Raw genomic sequence first — 20,591 nt, forward strand, 5'->3', positions numbered from 1 at the left:
GGCAGATGCGGGCTAGAGCGGGCAAGTACGGGCACATACGGGCAGATGCGCTGCATCCGGAGCGCCTTGATGTTTGTGCCCGAGACCCATTCGTGGCCGAGCTTGGAAAAGCTAAACACGAGTACTTTGCAAACTGAAGTGGGTACATAGCACACTCTTATTAATCATGCTTCCAAGCGCACTCTTAGTTACAGCATACGTGCCAGGCACACGCTAAAGTAGAGTATGCCTGGCGTACACGCCAAATAAGAGTGTACATTGCAAATACACGCTACACTAGATAAGTCCTATAAAAGCATGTGCCAGTTTACGTGCACTTGCCAGGTACACTCTCATTCACTGTGGGAAAAAATCACAGTAAATCCTGTAGTGATTAGTACAGCTGTCACTGTAGTTCTGAGTACAGGATTTACTGTACTTTTTTTTACAGGATCTACTGTACTACAGTAAATGCTGTAACCAGGCACAGTAAATACTGTGTCCTGAACTACAGTAAATCCCGGCAAAAAAATTAACGGGATTTACTGTGTTTTTTTCGCACAGTGTTTAGCGTGTGCATGCAATGTACACCCTTATTTAGCGTGGACATGCAATGTACACTCTATTTGAGCGTGAGCCTAGCAAGCATGCTGTTAATAAGAGGGTGCTTGGAAGCATATCTATAAATCGAAGAGCGTACATCGTATGCTCTAAGTGGAGCATGCCTGCAAGCACGCTCTAGCTAGCGCATGCCTGCCAAGCATGCATTTACTAAGTGCATACATGCTATATACACGCTAACTGAAGCATTAATCTAGTGCATAAGGGATACACACTAAATGTCATGGGACTGTTTTTTGTACCATGAATAATGCAATTTTAAGCACATCCGGTGGTGATGCAATTTTATGTCCGCCAGGCGGAACTGTCTACTGAATGTACAACTTGCAGCGAGCGTCGGACAAAATGTGTCGCCAGACGGGAACAAAATTGCATCAGCGTCGGATGTGCTTAAAATTGCATAAATCGTAGGACAAAAGAAGTCCCATGATTGGCTGAGCGATAGCGAAGCCTGTTACTCCAGTGGTGTTGAAAAGTTTTTCCTGTCTGTCTGTTTGTCTGTGTGTCCGCACTACTCCTCCTGAACGGCTCGGCCGATCTCAATGAGATTTTGCACACTTTTTGGGTATGTCCTTGGCTCGGCACACGCAAAATGTCACTATCCTAGCTCCACTGGTTCAGTTTTTATAGCCGAAAAACACCTAAAAAACGGCGAAAAATCGAGTTTCCTGCAGGTAGATCACCTCTGTCTTGAAGAATGGGGGGTCTGGGGGGCTCGCCCCCCAGCCTCGACAAGTTAAAAAGTGACAAGGGTCAAGATCGCGTTATCTGTAGATGAAGCAACTCTATCTAGAATTAAGACCCCCCCAGCATGCAACACGTAACAAGTAACCGACGATGGAGAGAGAGAGAGATTCTGTTTTTCGGCCTTGCGCAGCGCGCATGTGGCCCGAACCGACGATGGAGAAGCCAATGCCTGCCGAAGGCAGGCTAGCGCCGCAGGCCAAGGTAGGTACGCCAGGCGCGGATTGGAGGGACAGGCCGCGAGACATCGCGAAGCCTGTTACGACAAGACGCGGTCTGGCGTAAACCTACCTTGTATTTAGTGTGTAGGGAGTTTCCTGCATCAGAAAGCGTGTACACGGCGGCATGTATGCACTAGTAAGTGCACGCTTGGCAGGCATGTCTCGCTGCCTGTTCCTTCAATCCGCCTGGCGCTACACTGTTAAAAATGCTTTGAAATTTCATTACCAATCTGTTCTGATAATTCATTGTCGCCATGAGATTTCATAGTGACATTGAAATTTCATAAATCTAATGAACTGTTATTGTAAACTTCATGAAAAGTCAAAACGCACCAATGAAAAATCAGTGCCGCATTGAAAAGTCACCATTGCGACATGAAATGTCAAAGCATCTCAATGAAAAAACAGTTCCGCAATGAAAAGTCATTAATGTGACCTGAAGTATCAAAACATCTCCATGATAACTCAGTAGCGCCATGAAAGATCATTATTGTGGCGTGAAATGTCCAATAAGACTATGAAACATCATCGGCACGGCTATGAACTCTCATTTCTTGGTTTTGAAAGTTCGTGGGCTTGTTCTCGTTCCTTTACCCGCATTCAAAATTTTTCATACCACCCCCTCCCCCTCTCCCTTCGTCGCCTGAAAACCCTGGCCATATGACACGTGTTGGCTCATGGCCAGAAAACCACACACACCACACACCGTCTCTCTCACTCTCTCTCGTGCTCGTGGTCCAGCCTGGTCCAGCCCCAGCCTCCTCAGCCACTGCCTACCACTGGCCTGTGGGAAATCATGTTGGTGTTGCATGTAAGTTTTGTACTGCCTCACATGCTGAACGTGTCATGTTCCTAATTCAGTCTTGTCTTGTTGTAATATTGTGGATGGTTTGAGAATCCCCTCTGTCTGTTCAGGCCCTGCAGGGACTGTTTGACATGGCATCGTTACTGGAGGTTTTGGTGTCTGCTTACATGCCTCATCAAGTTGGGGTTATGTTCTGAGTGAGTATTTGTGTGTCACTCTAGGGTTATCTTTCTAGTTTTAGCAAATTTATTACTCGTACTGTTTCATCAGCATTTTGCCTGGACTCACTCAATCGTTGGGTACAACTTGTGTTTAGTCTACAGTTTTCAGTTTTGATGCTTCCATTTTAACACTCATGCGCAGACTGTATTGGCATTGCTCGCTGAGCAAGTGATTTTTGTCTAATCCGTCCAATCAGTTCTGGATTGAATAGGATTTTTTTCTCAATGATGCTTTGTTTAGTTCTTTTGGAAGTAACTGAAAACTTTGTTTCTGCAGGATTTTACTGGGACCAATTGATGGTTAACTTGCCTCCAGGCGACGGTTTTAGGTTTTGACGATTCCACTGATTCACATTTGGAGCCTGTTTCTTTAGTCATCATCTCTGTGTAAGTAATTATGTGTCTATTTAGTCTAATCTATTCATATCAATTTTTTCTCTTTTGCTTCTTCCTTTGGATGTGACTGATAACCCATTTTGTTTCTCCAGGATTTTACTGGGACCCAACAATGGCTGGAACTTCTCTCCAGTCAACGGTTTTAAGTTTTGACGATTCCTCTGATTCACATTTGGAGCCTGTTTCTTTGGTCATCATCTCTGTGTAAGTAATTAAGTGTCTATTTAGTCTAATCTATTCATATCAATTGAGTTGGATTTTTCTCTTTTGCTTCTTCCTTTGGATGTGACTGATAACCCGTTTTGTTTCTCCAGGATTTTACTGGGACCCAACAATGGCTGCAACTTCTCTCCAGTCAACGGTTTTAAGTTTTGACGATTCCTCTGATTCACATTTGGAGCCTGTATTTTTGGCCATGCTCTCTCGGTAAGAAATTTTCTGTCTATTTAGTCCAATCTATTGATATCGATTAAATTCGATTATTCTCAATTAGGCCTTCTTTGGTTCTTCTTTTCAAAATATCTGAATTAAGTTCAACTTATGTTTCAATTTAATCTAACCTGTCACTTTTGTTAATAATTTTTAAACCTTTATTTCGGTTAGGTTTTTTGTGGACCTTACTCTTATCGAACTAAAACAATGCTGTATTGAACAGTAAGCTTGCGATTTCACCAACCGGGCCTATTTCAGCAAAGCCATGGGTAAGCCTTTGAATCAAGCTTGTCTCGTAAAGAAGTGTCACACATGATGTTATTTGGAAGTTAATTCATTTTTTAAATATGTTTTGCAGATCCTGTCACATTGGTTTGTCGCTTCTGTACCAGCCAATTCTCAAATGTCTCAGCATATTTTTCACACCTGAAACTACATCGTCATATCACTGCAATTTTCCCGTGCTGCATTACTTCATGTCGGGATGTATTCAAATCTGAGATCAACTTGAGAACTCATCTATATCGTCACCACTCTCTTGATGTGAGGTTGTCAAAAGACAATCCGAACCGCTCCCAGTTGGTATCTAATGCTTTTGGGAAATTTGAGTGTACGCTGCTGGTATGTAAGAAAGAGCTTGACTCTTTCAAAGAACTTTCTAAACATCTGAAGGGTCATATGAACTCTGGAGCAACAACTCCTTGTCCATTTCCTGATTGCAATCGAGTCTTCAAGTGTAGCAATAATTTTGGTGTACATGTATCGAGAAGTCATAGAGCTGGTACTCTCAGCAGAGTTGTACCCGATGTACCCGATGTACCCGATGTTGTACCCGATGTGGTTGAAGCTGTATTAAATGTAGATAATTGTGATTCATTGGATGACTTGCCAATAGTTGATGGTCCACTGCCACCAGTGGCAGAGTTAGTAGATGAAGGCAAACTTCTTTTGGACAACTTGGCTCAGTTTTTCATGAAGTTAGAATTTCAATATCTTCTGCCTGCATCTACAGTTCTGTATATTGCCAAAGAGCTTCAAACTCTTCATGAGGATACTTTTAATGCCATTTCTGATAAACTTAGAAAAAAACTTTCTCGTGAAAATATTAGTCCTGAAACTACTGAAATGATTGTCAATGAGGTGTTCGATGTTCATAGGAAGCATCTGAAGGCTTTGAGAACAGAATATACTAGAAACAAGTATTATTTGGACAACTTTCTGTATGTAAATCCCAGAAAAAAGAGATTGAAGAATGGCAATTTTTTCTATTATGTTTCTATAATCAAAACTTTGAAACGTATATTTAAAAGTAAGTCTTATTCTGTAAGTTTAGATCCCCCAAGTCAATCTGATCCTAATGTTCTGAAAGACTTCACTGATGGAAAGTGTTACAAAGATAACCCTTTCTTTAAAGACAATGAGAAGAGCATCAAATTGATTTTGTATCAAGATGCCTTCGAGCTAGTCCATGCCATAGGACCGGCAAAAGGCAAACACAAGACTATTGGTATTTATTTAACCATAGGAAACATGCCAGATTACATGCGGTCTAAAGTCAATAATATTTTTCTGATTGGTTTATGTAAGGAAAAGGACTATGATCACGAGAAACTTTTCAGACCAATTATAGATGACCTGAAAAAGCTTGAAAGAGAAGGTGTAGATATTGGTATTGGTCAGAATGTCAAAGCTGGACTAGTGTTTGTAACTGGTGACAATCTGGGCAGCCATTGCCTTGGTGGTTTTCTCATGAGCTTTTCTAAAACTCGCTACTTTTGTAGGTACTGTACAATAGATAATCCATCATTTCATTCCGATGGAGGTCATCATTTGAAGTTCCCAGCCCGAACGCCTGAAGTGTACAATCAATGTTTGCAGGGAAGGCATCGAAACACCAGAATGGGTGTGAAACTCAACAGTATTTTTAATGAGCTAGAGCACTTCCATGTTTGTAATCCTGGTCTTCCCCCATGCCTGGCCCACGACCTCCACGAAGGAGTGGCAGCAGTTGATATGGCATGGTTTGTCTACTATTTTATTTGTAATGGCTGGTTCACAACTGAACAGCTCAATGCCAAAACTGCTTCATTTCCCTACTCTAGTGAGGATCGTCGTGACCAACCGAAGCCTTACACATTTCGAGCTGAAAAGATTGCTGGTGGTGCTGTCCAAATATGGACCTTTCTAAAACTGTTTCCTCTTATAGTGCTTGATTTAGTAGATGACTGGCATGAGAAATGGGAGGATCCAGTCTGGAAGAACTATGTGTTGCTAGTTGAAATAATGGAGCTTCTTCTGGCCCCAGAGGTCCATATTTCCTCTTTGCCCTACTTAGATGACTTGATTCATGAATATCTAGATTTAAGAGTTTCCTTATGTTCCCTTGAGGCCCAAGCACCACTACTTGAGCCATGCTGCAGAACTGATTATGATTTTTGGGCCCTTGTCAAAGGTGTTTACACTTAGGTTTGAACATAAGCATCAGTTTTTCAAACGAACTATTCGTTTCTCTAAAAATTTTATTAATGTATTGAAGTCTCTTACTGTGAAACATGAGCTTTTTCAGGCTTTCCTTAGAACTGGAGCCCAGCTGCAATGTGAAGTGGAAATCACTAACTCTTCAACATTTTATGTATGCATGTATGCTCCAGAAATTGTCCATGCTGTGCAACATTCTGTTGCATCAAACCATATTCAGGAGTGTCCTTCTGTCGTTGTGCGAGGAACTACTTACAAGAAGGGCTCTTTGGTTGTATTACGACAAGCTCACTATCAGTGTGATGTGGAAATTGGCAGAATATGCTTATGCTTGTATGATGACAATAACCAAGTGTTTTTTGTCGTAGAAGTTTTCAGCACTACATTTGTATCCCCTACACGTGTGTTTAGGCTGGAGGGAAGGAAGGGATATGAATGCATTTCCCATTCATCTTTATTGACTCACTGTGTTCCTCGAGAATACAAGGTATCTGGATCTACATTTGTTAAGTTGAAGCATGCTATCTATTGCTAGATTTACCTTCTGTTTTGTCTTGTAAATAATTTGTACCCATGTTCAAATGTAACATTAGGTTTTGACTTGTTTTGGAAGTAAAGTAAAATTGACAATAAAACAACTTAAGCTTTAACTTTTCCCTTCCTTTCTTTCCCTGTATTGGCGTCACTTCTCAGGAATGCACCAGTTTTTCATTTAGTCTTTATATGATTATATTTATCATGTTCTCATGAGAACACAACTTTTTAATAGTAAATGAAATGCTTTGAGCTAGAATGGATGCTGCAGCAATTGAGAAACCTACTTTTTTAAAAAAATCATCTATGCCTTGAAATTTCTGATTGCGATTGTTCAGCAGTGACACTGCTAATTACATTTAAAGAACTAACATGGTAAACTTAATGAAAAGGATGTTATAGTTGCCCAAAATATTCACTGATAAGCAAATGAAAGTCTGTATCCATGCTTGTTTATTTGTAACATGTAATGTAATGGTTTCCAATTTATATCACATAATATGAAGCTCAGCAACAAGATAACAATGTTCATTTGGACTGGCTCCTCCGCTTCACTTGGTGTTTATTCTGCAGCATGAACAAAATAAAACAAAATCTCATCAAAAACAATTTTGAGAATCTACTACTCAGCGAGAAGTCAACAAATTACTTTACCTTTCTCAACCCAGCACAGAAAACAGGAGAAGTCCGCACAGAAACAGCAGCCAGTTGATGTATGAGATTGTCTTTCTCGCAGTCCGAACAAAGCCTTGGCACTCTCTCTTCTTTACTCGCTTGAAAGTGCTCTTCAAATGCCTTCAAGCCTCCCGGCACAGAACACAGTGTCTGTCTGTACAAGGAATTGTGCCATTGTGAGTGTGCCAATTCCAGTTTAAGCTGATCCACTTCATCGCCCTGAAAAATGATTAAAATAGTTAAAGCTCTTACACAAATGACTTTATAACGTGCTACTTCTGAAAGCTCGTCAGACTTATGATATTCTTACTCTATTGATTGAGACAGTTAATTTGAGTCATGACATTGGGCGAGTGAGAAGATAAAACAGTTCATAAGTCTATAAGTAAGAATTTGCACCTCATATATAACAGTGACTACCAATTTGGCTTTCCCACGGTCAGAACTACGCTACATACTGTTGTTAAATCTTAGCTCTTTAACGTTTGATTCTTTGCTTCTCTGAGCCTTGCTCTGCTCTAAATACTTAACAGAGTCAAATAAAAATCTCTTGTCATTCCTTGATAACGCTCAATCTAACAAAAGGTTAGCTACACACCTCACTTTCGCTGCAAGATGAACTCAAACTCCTCTCAGCTACTTCAACAGGCCATTCCTCGTGACAGCCCATGAGCTGTGAAGATCCACCGGAATCGTTGGTGCCTTGTTCACTCATGATATAGTCCAGAGACTCACTTAAAGTATTGAAGCTTGAACAGCTTCACAGCTTCACTGACTGGGGAAAGTAAATTTCAGATTCATTTGATCCCGTAAGACGGCAGTGCCCTTTCGATTGTTCGTTTCTTTTCTTCTCTCTCTCAAAGAAATCTTTGCGCGCCAGCGACAAAACATTTAAACGAAACCTTTTCATTTTGTTTCGATAAAATTTCATTGTTCAATAATACTATTTCCAAACAAACATCAGCCGGTGCTAGCAGAAGAGAAGCTGGGATCTGTTACCAACCTGCCAACATGAAACTTAGGTTAAAAAAAAAGATAAAACGAAATAAAATGTTATTTATGAGAAAAAAATAATTCTTAAATGACTGTCTGGAAAATTAAACAAACTTTGAATCCCTTCAACTTTACGAACATGGAACTCTAAAGAGCTGCTGGCCATAAGTTTATATTTTAGGGTTGCCGCTTTGCGGTGCACCCACTGCCTTCAATGAAGCGAAGCGAAGCGACGCGTGACGGAACTTGCCTGAAATTTTGTAGGTCTAGGGTTAGAAGATAAAAGCCGTCAAAATGAAATTTCAGCCATTCTTTGGTCTTAATTTGGACAGCGGACGGAGCTCCCCGAGCGTACTCTTTCTTACCAGCGGTCGGCGAACGATAGAGGTTAGTCTTGCGGCGCGATGCCCTCCGTGGTACGAACGTGAAGTGATAGTGTGGCGTGGTGTGGCCTGTTTTTGATTTTGGCTCTAACTTAGCTGTAACTTATCAGTAAAGTTCGGTTTACTCCGTTTGCCACTACCATAGATGTTTGAAGATAAACGCGATGTGTTTATGGTCCCACTCGGTCGGTTCAGGGTTCTTGATGCTCGCCTTCCTTCTTGCAGGAATCAGTTCGTCATGGTTTTGGTCGTTGTGACCAAGGATGGAGGCGGCGGCGGCGCCGGCAAGAAGTTTATTTCAGCATCTTCAGTAGAGGATGTTGTTTCCAAAGCCAAAGAGAAATTCCAACTCCTGGATGAAGTCACATCTTCCTATAAGGTAAGTTGTTGGCATAGGTTAGGTCCTTGGCGTGCATCTCGTTCTGCCTCAATGTTGACTAGGTTAGGATCTGAGTAAACCTTCTGTACTATTGTAATGTCTTGTGTCGTTCCAGCTGTGTGTGGCATCAGGTGAGGCTGAAGGTCTCGAGATTGAGGAGGATGAAATTTTAATGGAACTCACTGAGGCACGCAAGCCTGAGTTATTAACTCTAGTACTTATTCCCAAAGACCAACTCTGGACTACGACTACTCATCACTCCTCTGGATCCAGTTCTGCAGGTATGTTTTTGTATTTGTTCTTTACGTCTCTGGGTGTGAGGAGTGAAACACATCTGAGCAGCAGTGCATTGATTTGAGAAGTTCGCATTTGATTACCTGGGTCTGTGTTGTTTCAAAACTTACGTGTTGTGTACATTGACAAGTGCTGCTCTGTTAAAGTACTTTGCCCACGGTGATTTGTTAGGCATAGTTTGTAACTTAACCTAGACTTCATTTCCTTTAAAAGTTTTTTGTAGCTCTGTGTTTCGCATCTCAGAACAGTTTCACTTGGTTTGGTTTAGAAGCAGAACTTGGACAGAAGGGATTCTGGGGAAAATGCATTTTTTCTTATTCCATTGTTTTCTCTTCTTTCAGATGATGAGGTTACACTGCAGGAACCAATTGCCTCTCCACAGACTCCTGCCCCACCTAAGTGCCCACCACTGCCAATGGGACCGCTTCTGGAGACACTTGACCCAATTTTGAAGGATCTCAAGATGGACCCTCCACCTCGAAACATCCTCCTGAAGAAACGGCGGGGTGCCAGAGAAGCTTCAAAGTATGTGTCTGACTTCATTTGGAAACGTGTGAGGAACTACACATTTTCCACTTGCCAATCTTACGTATCTGCCCTGTTCAGTTATGATGATGGGCTTCTCAAACCGTTGTTTCATCGGTCTTATGTTGGCCTAGTCCATGATACTGGATTTGAAGCCCTTGTGACGTCAGTCTACAATGCTCTGAATCATCTGAGAAGCAAGTCAAGAATTGAAGCTGGGGAGACTCCTCGGAAGAGACGTGCTGCAAGATCTTCAAGGGATAATATGGCTGATGAGGAAATGGTTGATGACGTTGAATCCGATCCCAAACATCGCAAGATAGATGACTATGGGTGTGTTCGTCACAATCCGGGTTTGAAACCAGGGGAAACATCTGCCTCTCAAGAGCAGAAACGACTTGCACTTTCAAGATTAAGTGACATCAGTGAAGGACCAGAAGTTGAGAAGCTCCTCATGGAAACTTATGCCACTCAGAGAAGTGAGATAGTCGGTGCGCGTCCAATATCCAGCCTTAAAGGAGTTCTGTCACGCTGGCCTCATCTACTGTCTCATCACTGCTTTTATAAGCATGCCAGTCATTTACTTGACAAGGATGTGTTGGACACATTTCTTACTTCTCTGGGGCACAATGCCAAAGACATTTGCCAGTACCTTAATCACTTTTGGAAGCAACGTGTGAATGTGCCTCCAGGTCTTGACAAGCTGCTGGACCAATTAGATGCGGCAGTCTCCTTGGAACGGAGCGATGCTCCGTTTTCTGTGGTTCTCATACCACTCCTTCTTAAATATTTCAAGGAAGATACAGCTATTTTATTTCAGGTTATTAAGGTATATCTTTCGTCTTATTTTCTTCCCAGTCCCATTTGATTCAGATTGTGAAATTTAACCATGCTTTTTTTGTCCGCAGTTCAATGCTACTGATGCTGATGTCTTGGCAGCAGCGTCCAAGTCGAACTTCAACCCCATAATCATTGTTCGTGGTAAGTTTCCACATAGTTGCGAATGAATCTCTGTAATCATGTGAATACTTCCTGATCTTCAAAAACTAATTTATTTCATTTTCTCTGTCTATAGGCAACTCCATTTTTGATGCAGAAGACCATCAGGTGGTTTTCTTGAACGCTGTGGTCATGTCAGCTCCAAGTTTCTTAGAAGCTATCCTCATTTATTTTCTGTTTTATTTTGTCTATGGGCTCAAGTACCCCAAAGAAAGTCAAGTCACCCTAGAATTTTGTCAAAGGTATGTATCTTGTTATTGATGTCATGTGCAGCCGCATTGTGAAGCAGCATTATTAACGATTCTTTTCTGTTCTTATAGAACTCTTCTTCAAATTAATCCACCAACTGGTGCCAAGAGAGATAGGACCAGGCGGGGAAGTTCTACTATAAACAGCAAACTCATCACTCTTTCAAACAACCTGAAGCTGTTTCAGTCTACTCGTCCCAGTTTTTAGATTGAAGCTAGATTTAAGATGAATTTGAATGTGATGAATCCAGATTAATGATTTCTATTGAGCTAATTTATTTAATACGTGCAACGCCTTCCCATGACCCCCTCCGATTTTGACCAAAAATTTTTTCTGAGATGCCCTTATGGTAAGAAAAAACATCCTAAAATATTAGGTCGCTAAAAAATTTATTGGCCGAAAAAACCAATGTTTTCTAAATTTGCCACTTTTTTTACCTAATTTGGGAGTTTCTTTACTACTCTGAGGTTTTTGGTGCTAAGTGGCTGAAAATCAATATTCTTATGTAAAATTGCCCAAGGAACAAGAATATGGTCACGGATTTGACCTACGACCGATATCTTGAGAAATACTTACCCAAAACGACCAAATTTTACTAAAGATACCCAAATTTTGGGGAAACGGTCAAAAATATTTTTTACCCACGATCCGTTGACGCCATCTTGTAGAAAAAAAGCTAATAAAGCTAATGAGCACACGCCCAGGTTCGTAGCTCCAACCGTTCAGAAGCTGTAAGGCGTCAAAGTTGGAGGTTTTTTGAGGGGGCCTGAAAACCGGCACTTTTGACCTCTGCGCTCAATGTCCGGCACCCGAGCCGGGGGGATCCTTGCTTTCGAGGTGAGGTCTACGTGCGCAATGGGAGTCAAGAAGAGGGAGGGTGAAGCGGCACAGCGTTTCTGAACAGGGTCCTCTTTAGAGCGCCTGAACAGCCGAGGGTTGGTAAGCTCACCCAACGGCGCTTGGGAAGCACTTGCTGCACCGTGGGCTCGCTCAAGGCCACGGAGAATGCCATTCAGTGTAAGTCTAAAACTGTCGCCCTCGACAAGCTTCGGATTCTGTTGGCTGCCCCTTCCTTCTCTCTCTTTCCCACATGGTCCAAAGCCGTTGCCCCCGACCCCTCAACCTGCCCCCAATACCGGATTTATTGTGTGTCGTTTCAGATGAATTTCAAGCTTTTTGTCGGAAGCTGTCACCCTTTGGTAAGCTTAGGAAGTTCTTCGGAATCTGTCAGAGTTTCCCCGGCGGTTTTCTCGCTTTCCCAACCCTGAGGGGTCGGGGGCGAGGGGTTTGAAAAGTTGGGAAAGGGTGGAAAACAGGAAGGGGCAGCCGACGACTTGCGATTCTCTCCCGAACCTTCCTGGAGGGCGACAGCTTGAGACCATAACCGAACAAAAGCTTGAAAATCATCTGCTTAGGATCAGGGCGGGGAAAAACTTGATAGGGGAAGAACTGGACACCCCACATTTTACTTCAATTGCCGTATGTACTGACCTGACAACTGTCGTGTAATGAACCGCTGATGCCACGGAACAACTTTTGATAGTTGTTATTCCTGTGCCTACGGTATTTGAAGTAAAATATGGGGTGTCCAGTTCTTCCCCTGTCCAGTTCTTCCCCGCCCTGACCCTTGGTCAATATAACGAACAAAATCTTACATAAATAATAACAGTACTTTTTATTGCTGTGTAAAATGCTCTTTAACTACAGACAAGTCAATAACAGTCTGAGAGTGCGGTCGACAGCTCGAGGGCAACGCAAGGTTCACACGTTCACACTGGTCAGAGAAATAAGGGGAGTCATAGTAAAGTAAGGGAAATTTAAAGAGGCGTTGGAGGTCAGGGAAAACCGTAATTAGGTAAGGGAAAATCGCAACCAGGATTGGGAAAATTTTAAAAGCTGGCATGAGGTGTAAGTAATGCGAAGTAGGGGTGCTTGCTTAGCTCATGCGTTTCGCTCCGGAAATCAATAATATCGTATTTAATACCTATTTATACCTCCTTAAAGTATTGAACCTTGCGAATAAAACTAGAGAAAAAGGTCCGAGAAAATAGAAAGTTTCACCCTATTAAGAAGGCCAAATTTAGGGAAAACGAAAACGGGAAACCTGTTTCAACCTTCAGACAGCGAGCTAACGCCTTTTAACAGCTTTGGATTCTGTCGGCCGCAATCTCCACCCTCCTCCTCACTCCACTGCAAATGCAACGGCGATACTTAAGTACATTTTTTGGGGATACAATTGAGTATCGCCAAGAAACGGCCTTACGGAAAAGTACTGCCTTCAGAACGGCGATACAAAAAAGTATCGCCAAAATTTGGCAATACTTTTGGATATTGCCAAAACCACGGCATTCAACCAAGGTCCTGTACCCTCGATTTGTTCAACGTTTATTGCCAAATCGTGGCAATACTCAAAAGTATCGCCAAATTTTGGCGATACTTTTGTGTATCGCCGTTTTGAAGGCAATACTTTTCCGTAAGGCCGTTTATTGGCGATACTCAATTGTATCGCCAAAAAAGGTGCTAAAAGTATTGCCTTTGGATTTAGAGTGTCTTCTTCTTCTTCCTTTCCCACATTGCCGAACCTCCGCCCTCGACCCCTTAACCTCCCAAACACTGGATAACTTGTGTGTTGTTTGAGACGAATTTCAAGCTTTTGTTCCGAGGGGTGAATCATTAGTGTACTCATGTGTACAAAACTTGCCCGTACTCAGTGTACTCACAAGTTTAATAAGGGTGAAATTCTGTACTTTTTCGCTTGATTTGGCGTTGAGTGTCCTTTAAAACGCTAAATAAAACCTTTAAACGTTTACAAATGCGAAATTTGCGAGCAAAGTATAGGTGTACTCACCCGTACTCATGTACTCATGTGTACACCAGAACGCTGAGTCATTCACCCCTCGCATTATATTCAAACGAGCTTAACAAAATCCACACTCAAACGACTGTGACGTTCGTAGAATAACTCATCGCAACCTCACAAGTACACTCCAGTAAGAGCGTGCTCAGCTGAGTACACTCCAACGAGAGTGTGCTTAGATAAGTACGCCCTAACGAGAGTGTGCTCAGATCACTACACACCTTAGTTCACCTGCAGCTGAGTCGAGGGGTGAATCATTAGTGTACTCATGTGTACAAAACTTGCCCGTACTCAGTGTACTCACAAGTTTAATAAGGGTGAAATTCTGTACTTTTTCGCTTGATTTGGCGTTGAGTGTCCTTTAAAACGCTAAATAAAACCTTTAAACGTTTACAAATGCGAAATTTGCGAGCAAAGTATAGGTGTACTCACCCGTACTCATGTACTCATGTGTACACCAGAACGCTGAGTCATTCACCCCTCGTTTTGTTCGGTTATGGTCTCACGGTAAAAACGGAACCTGGTTTTCCCAGGAACTCCCTGGAAGTGGCCTGTGTCTCTACCAAAGGCTTCCTGGAAAAACCAGGTTCCGTTTTCACCATGCTCAAGCTGTCGCCCTCAGGAAGGTTCGGGAGAGAATCGCAAGTCGTCGGCTGCCCCTTGCTGTTTTCCACCCTTTCCCAACTTTTCAAACCCCTCGCCCTCGACCCCCTCAGGGTTGGGAAAGCGAGAAAACCGCCGGGGAAACGCTGACAGATTCCGAAGAACTTCCTAAGCTTACCAAAGGGCGACAGCTTCCGACAAAAAGCTTGAAATTCATCTGAAACGACACACAATAAATCAAGGGGGTAACCACTCGCGTAATACCCTGTACACCAAAACCGTGTATTACGCGTAATACACGAGATCGTAACACCATTTTTGGATCAAATAAGCCAAATTTTGGCATTTTAAGGCCGTAATACACGTGTAATACACCGTAATACAGCGTAATACCGAGTAGTCTGTACACGGTTTCTTGAAGTGTTTGCCCCCTCGCAATAAATCCGGTATTGGGGGCAGGTTGAGGGGTCGGGGGCAACGGCTTTGGACCATGTGGGAAAGAGAGAGAAGGAAGGGGCAGCCAACAGAATCCGAAGCTGGTCGAGGGCGACAGTTTTAGACTTACACTGAATGGCATTCTCCGTGGCCTCGAGCGAGCCCACGGTGCTTCCCAAGCGCCGTTGGGTGAGCTTACCAACCCTCGGCTGTTCAGGCGCTCTAAAGAGGACCCTGTTCAGAAACGCTGGGCCGCTTCACCCTCTTCTTGACTCCCATTGCGCACGTAGACCTCACCTCGAAAGCAAGGATCATGGCTGGTACGGCTCGGGTGCCGGACATTGAGCGCAGAGGTCATAAGTGCCGGTTTTCAGGCCCCCTCAAAAAACCTCGAACTTTGACGCCTTACAGCTTCTAAACGGTTTGAGCTACGAACCTGGGCTTGTGCTCATTAGCTTTATTAGCTCTTTTTCTACAAGATGGCGTCAACGGATCGTGGGTAAAAAATATTTTTGACCGTTTCCCCAAAATTTGGGTATTTTTAGTAAAATTTGGTCGTTTTGGGTAAGTATTTCTCAAGATATCGGTCGTAGATCAAATCTGTGACCATATTCTTGTTCCTTGGGCAATTTTACATAAGAAAACTGATTTTCAGCCACTTAGCACCAAAAACCTCAGAGTAGTAAAGAAACTCCCAAATTAAGTAAAAAAGTGGCAAATTTAGAAAACATTGGTTTTCTCGGCCAATAAATTTTTTAGCGACCTAATATGTTGGGATGTTTTTTCTTACCATAAGGGCATCTCAGAAAAAAATTTTGGTCAAAATCGGAGGGGTCATGGGAAGGCGTTGCACGTATTAAACTAGGGGTACGCGCCGTTTAGTTTGGGCGCGTAGTAGGCGAGCGATGCGTCTGAACACATTCTTATGGGAGATGGCGAAGAATATGTGCAGAATAAGGCCAATAAGTGTCTTCCGTAACGAAAGGGCCGGAATTCATGCCCTTTTCGTGATTATCTCACTGAAAACTGCAGGAAACAATGGGAAACTCAACTTTGAAATTTTGGTCACAAATTGGTAAATTTTGGGAAAAGTAAAGGTCTGGGATGAAATTGGAAGTCATTTTCGTGATCAGCACACCAAAAACTACAGGAAACTATGTAAAGCTCGACTTAAAAATTTTGGTCCAAAATTGGTAAATAATTGGAAAAGTAAAGGTCTGGGGTGAAAATAAAAGCCATTTTTGTGATCAGCACACCAAATACTGCAGGAAACTATGTAAAACTCGACATAAAAATTTTGGTCCGAAATTGGTAAATTTTGGGAAAAGTAAAGGTCTGGGATGAAATTGGAAGTCATTTTCGTGATCAGCACACCCAAAACTGCAGGAAACTATGTAAAACTCAACTTAAAAATTTTGGTCCAAAATTGGTAAACATTTGGAAAAGTAAAGGTCTGGGGTGAAAATAAAAGGCATTTTTGTGATCAGCACTGCACGAAACAATGACTCACCGAGGAAATTTTGGTCCCAAATCATGTAATTCTAGTCGAAAGTATGGGTCTGCAGTTGTTAACATGAACGCAATTTCTAAGTGTGTTTCCTGTTTATGGTGTCGTCACATGAACCCTGACACTGCTACTTAGTCGAGTAACATTCATCAGCCAGCATTGAATTGCTTAATGCGATTCACAAATTTCAATTACCATTCGGTATCTCCTTGTTATTGAACTTATGAATACGCAATGTTATTAGTAATACCTGAAAAGTCTTTTATCTCCCTTTTATTTTAAACTAGTGGATGAAACTATATTGATTTATCTCAATTTATTAAAAAGAGACACATTTACAGGCAGGCTGATTGCAACTACCTAACGGAGAAGACCTTCTGTCAGATCCAGTGAATCGTTTCATAGAACCCAATGTCGAGCCCACTTATTGCTAAACGCAAGTTAATCTTATTCTTAATGATAGTCATGTTGTGATATTTAATCTTTGAAACAGTATAGCATAAGTATTTACCTAACATTCTGAGTAAATTAAAAAGAGAGCCAACTCAAACCATGAAGACACAAATTACCAGTTGTCGCAGACAATGTATGATGAAGTTAAAAGAATCGTCTCATGAAATCATATGACCAAGTCACTGAATCGTCTCATTGAATCAGATGTCAATGTCAAACCATGTATGCGCTACACTCACTCACTCACCATATAGTTATCTTTACGGTTAGTACTAGGGTCATTCTACAGAAATGTTACAATTTCGCAGTTAGAACCGTGAAAAAATAAAAGTTGTCCGATTTCATTCATATTGGGCTTGTTTTTCTTGTTTCGGCATGCAGAATGCGAAACGATATCAAGCGTCACACTTTTCGAGAAAAAAAATTTTCTCCACTGAAATCATAGGGGAAATGTCTACGGAGTTTACATAAATTGACGCCTACGGAGTTTACATTTTGAAGCAAATACCTGGATTGCAGCCGTATGAGTTGGAACAGTAGAACGCGCATACACAGCTGACTAAAGGACCACCAAAGCATTGTTTTTATCCACAATTCGAAAGTTTGACGCACAGGGGATCCGTGGCAAATCGGGTACGGAGTTTACATACAAAAAAAATACGCGACCCCCTTTTTGAAATTTGGGTACCAATTAGATGCTAGCCATTGGACTCATATCCTTCAAACTTGGTGGCTAGACGTGTTTTTTCATCCGGAATCCATTGCAGTCTTCAGATTGAGGCTGCGACTTCCCGTTTGTCTCCTGTAGTGCCAAACTCGTTACAGTGCACATGTGGATTTTAGGGAAGTAAAAACTTCGGGACAAAAGTTAATTCTGTGCAGGCACAAAGCTTCAAATTTTTTACTAAAGTCAGTGGGATTAAGTTAAAGTATAAAAGTGCCTTAGCAAAAAGAGCCGTCGGGAATGATTGACCTGCGTCTCGTTTAGACATACGAGAGGCGCAAACTTAGTGAACTACGCATCGGGACAGCCACGGAGTTTACATTTTGCACCTTCCGGAGGCCACGGCCATCTGAAAACCTCAGAAACTTTCAAACCCAATAGTGGATCATTTTGAAGCACCAAAAGCACCATCTCACCGCGCAAACCGCGTCTTTCTAGGACGAACCGTTTCGTCACAAAGGGGCAGGGACGTCAAATTGTAACATTTCTGTAGAATGACCCACTATAGTTAACTTACAGCATTGCAATGAAGCCTTTTCCCAGAGTCAGTGCCAAGAGTCAGCAAAGACTATTTATTTTGGCAAAATTAGTGTCTGGTTTGTACTTTTAGATTGTATTAATCTATTCTCTAACTGTTATTGAGCAAAGCAAACAACTAAAAAGTATAATGTCTGAGAATAAAAATGGAAATACACTCTCAAAGCTTAAAAAGACCAAATCATTCTTGCAATTATCAAACACACTCCACTGACTAAAACATTTCCCCCGTAGCGGTGTGGCGGGGGAGGGGAGGAGGCGGACGGACTGACGAAACGCGTAATAATTGTCACTTTCATTTTCCGTATTTCACTGTGTTGACACTCCGGAGGGGTTTCAATCATTCTAGAATATCGAAAAACTATGACCGAACTCACTTCTAAGCCCTTCTGCTCTTTATTTTGTTTTATTTGCCAATGTTTTGCCAAGTCCCGTATTTGAGAGCCGCGGCCGCAAGTATGAAAAATTGCTGTGCTGCCAACCTAACCACGCTAACAACCTAATTCAAAAAGATGTTTTGAATATTTCAAACGGTAGTAATCGTTAATATAAGATAAACTCCCCCTGTGGGAGCTTTAGGAGATGTTCGGTGCAAAATTTGGGAACCATTTGTGTTGTAGTTGCTGAGAAACGTGAGCGTGTACGCTACAGACAGACAGACAGACGCACGACCAGTCACTTTTTGGAGCGCCCAAACACGGCAAGGGCTCGCTATCGCTCGCCAATAAATTAGCTCTTTGCATCTTGTATGTTTTCATGTGTGCATATGTTTTCATGTACTTAACATGTGCTTTTGTTTAGGTTTCTGTTTTTATACAAGGTATAGCAGTATGAATTTCTGGTAATTTCTCAGTGGTAATTAAAAGGAATTTGCTTGACACATTCTATTTATTTCCTCTTTGAAATGTCACAGCTTACAATGAAACTTACAATCTTAAAACCAATTAAAAGTCAAGGCTACAATAGTAAAACTCAAAGGTTGTCTTTGAATTGTCATTTCCAACCACTTATTTTTCATAAGCTGGTTGCAAATAATCATTCACCACTGATGAAATGTCAAGTCTCAAACGCAATGAAATGTCACACTTCGACATGAACTTTCATAGTCAACGCTATAAACCTTCATGGTGCGTGCAATAAAATTTCATGACAATTTAATGCAATGAAATTTCATAACACTTGGCTTTGAAATATCATGGCCATTTTTGGCAATGAAATTTCAAAACAGAAAAGTGATAATAATTACATTAACATGTTATGAAATTTCAATCCGATTTTTCTAACAGTGTAGCCTGCCTTCGGCAGGCCATTGCTTGTCCATTGTCAAACTTGTTGCATGCTGGGGGGGGGGGGGGGTGTCCGCCCCCGACCCCCCTTCATTCTAGATAGAGTTGCTTCATAACTCGATCTTGACCCTTGTAACTTTTGCACTTGTCCAGGCTGGGGGGCCCCGCCCCCTTTCTTCAAGGCAGAACTGATCTGCCTGCAGAAAACTCGATTTTTCGCCGTTGTTTTAGGTGTTTTTCGGCTATAAAAACTGAACCAGTTGAGCTAGGATAGTGAAATTTCGCGTGTGCCGAGCCAAGGTCATACCCCAAGAGTGTGCAAAATCTCACCGAGATCGGCCGAGCCGTTCAGGAGGAGTAGTGCGGACACACACACAGACAGACGCGGACAGACAGGAACAAAGTAGGTTTACGCCAGACCGCGTCTTGTCGTAACAGGCTTCGCGGTGTCTCGCGGCCTGTTCCTCCAATCCGCGCCTGGCGTACCTACCTTGGCCTGCGGCGCTAGCCTGCCTTCAGCAGGCATTGGCTTGTTCATCGTCGGTTACTTCTTACTAGTCTAGCACCCAGGGTCAGGGTGCACTCGCGGCGCGGTCGCTTTTCACGTTCCTACATTCAAGTGGTCTAATGTCTTGAGTAACGTTCGTTTCATTCGCGTCGCTCGCTCGCTCCCTCTTTAATTGTTTTCATTTGGTCTTTTTAGTTTTTGTTTAAATTTTTGTTGATTCATTGTCGCTGACAACAAAGGTCTTTAGGTTGCTATGTACCGTCAACGGGGGTAACTTGGGACACTTTTTCACGTTTTTTGAACGCCAGAGGCAAGATTCTCAACCCAGACCAATGGTTCCTAACTATGTTAAAGTTTGACCCTTTCCCCATGATTTCATGCTTGTCTGGTTCATTTGCCTCGATTATATTGTTTCCCAGTGGTCTCGAAAGAGTGTCCCAAGTTACCCCATGACCGGGGGTAACTTGGGACAGTAGGTAATTAGCAACCTTCCCATGCATCTATTGATGATAATGGATGTAATAAAGTTAAGTCACAACATATAGACCTAGAATTCAGGCCTAGGAACTCTTGTTGGACCGATATTGGACTATATTTAGGGTTCTACGTGGAACTCTCTTTTCTACTGGTATTATCCAAGCATTTTCTGAAAACTTCAAAATATGGATTACCAGAAGACTAAACTGCAGAGCAAGGCATCTCTTTCCATCATCAGCGCAAAATCCGAAGTTTAAGTTTTGTCAGGGACCGGGT

General features: G+C 42.2%; 2 protein-coding genes across 2 annotated transcripts; both read left to right on the forward strand.

The window, feature by feature from the left end:
• The first annotated feature begins 2,065 nt into the window (after nucleotides 1-2,065).
• Nucleotides 2,066-6,562, forward strand: LOC117642850. The gene is made up of 7 exons (XM_034381446.1): nucleotides 2,066-2,567; nucleotides 2,869-2,978; nucleotides 3,080-3,191; nucleotides 3,302-3,413; nucleotides 3,591-3,688; nucleotides 3,778-5,726; nucleotides 5,788-6,562. The coding sequence occupies exons 5-7, from the start codon at nucleotides 3,685-3,687 to the stop codon at nucleotides 6,430-6,432; spliced, it is 2,598 nt and encodes an 865-aa protein (XP_034237337.1). The 5' UTR covers nucleotides 2,066-2,567; nucleotides 2,869-2,978; nucleotides 3,080-3,191; nucleotides 3,302-3,413; nucleotides 3,591-3,684; the 3' UTR covers nucleotides 6,433-6,562.
• Nucleotides 6,563-8,720: 2,158 nt separating this feature from the next.
• On the forward strand, nucleotides 8,721-11,135 carry LOC117642855. The gene is made up of 6 exons (XM_034381457.1): nucleotides 8,721-8,861; nucleotides 8,977-9,142; nucleotides 9,497-10,509; nucleotides 10,589-10,661; nucleotides 10,756-10,921; nucleotides 11,000-11,135. Exons 1-6 carry the CDS (start codon nucleotides 8,721-8,723, stop codon nucleotides 11,133-11,135), a joined length of 1,695 nt encoding a protein of 564 aa, XP_034237348.1.
• The last annotated feature ends 9,456 nt before the right edge of the window (nucleotides 11,136-20,591 follow it).

The sequence above is a fragment of the Thrips palmi genome, unplaced genomic scaffold (genome assembly GCF_012932325.1).
Source record: "Thrips palmi isolate BJ-2018 unplaced genomic scaffold, TpBJ-2018v1 HiC_scaffold_1, whole genome shotgun sequence".
Classification (NCBI taxonomy): Eukaryota; Metazoa; Arthropoda; class Insecta; order Thysanoptera; family Thripidae; genus Thrips; species Thrips palmi.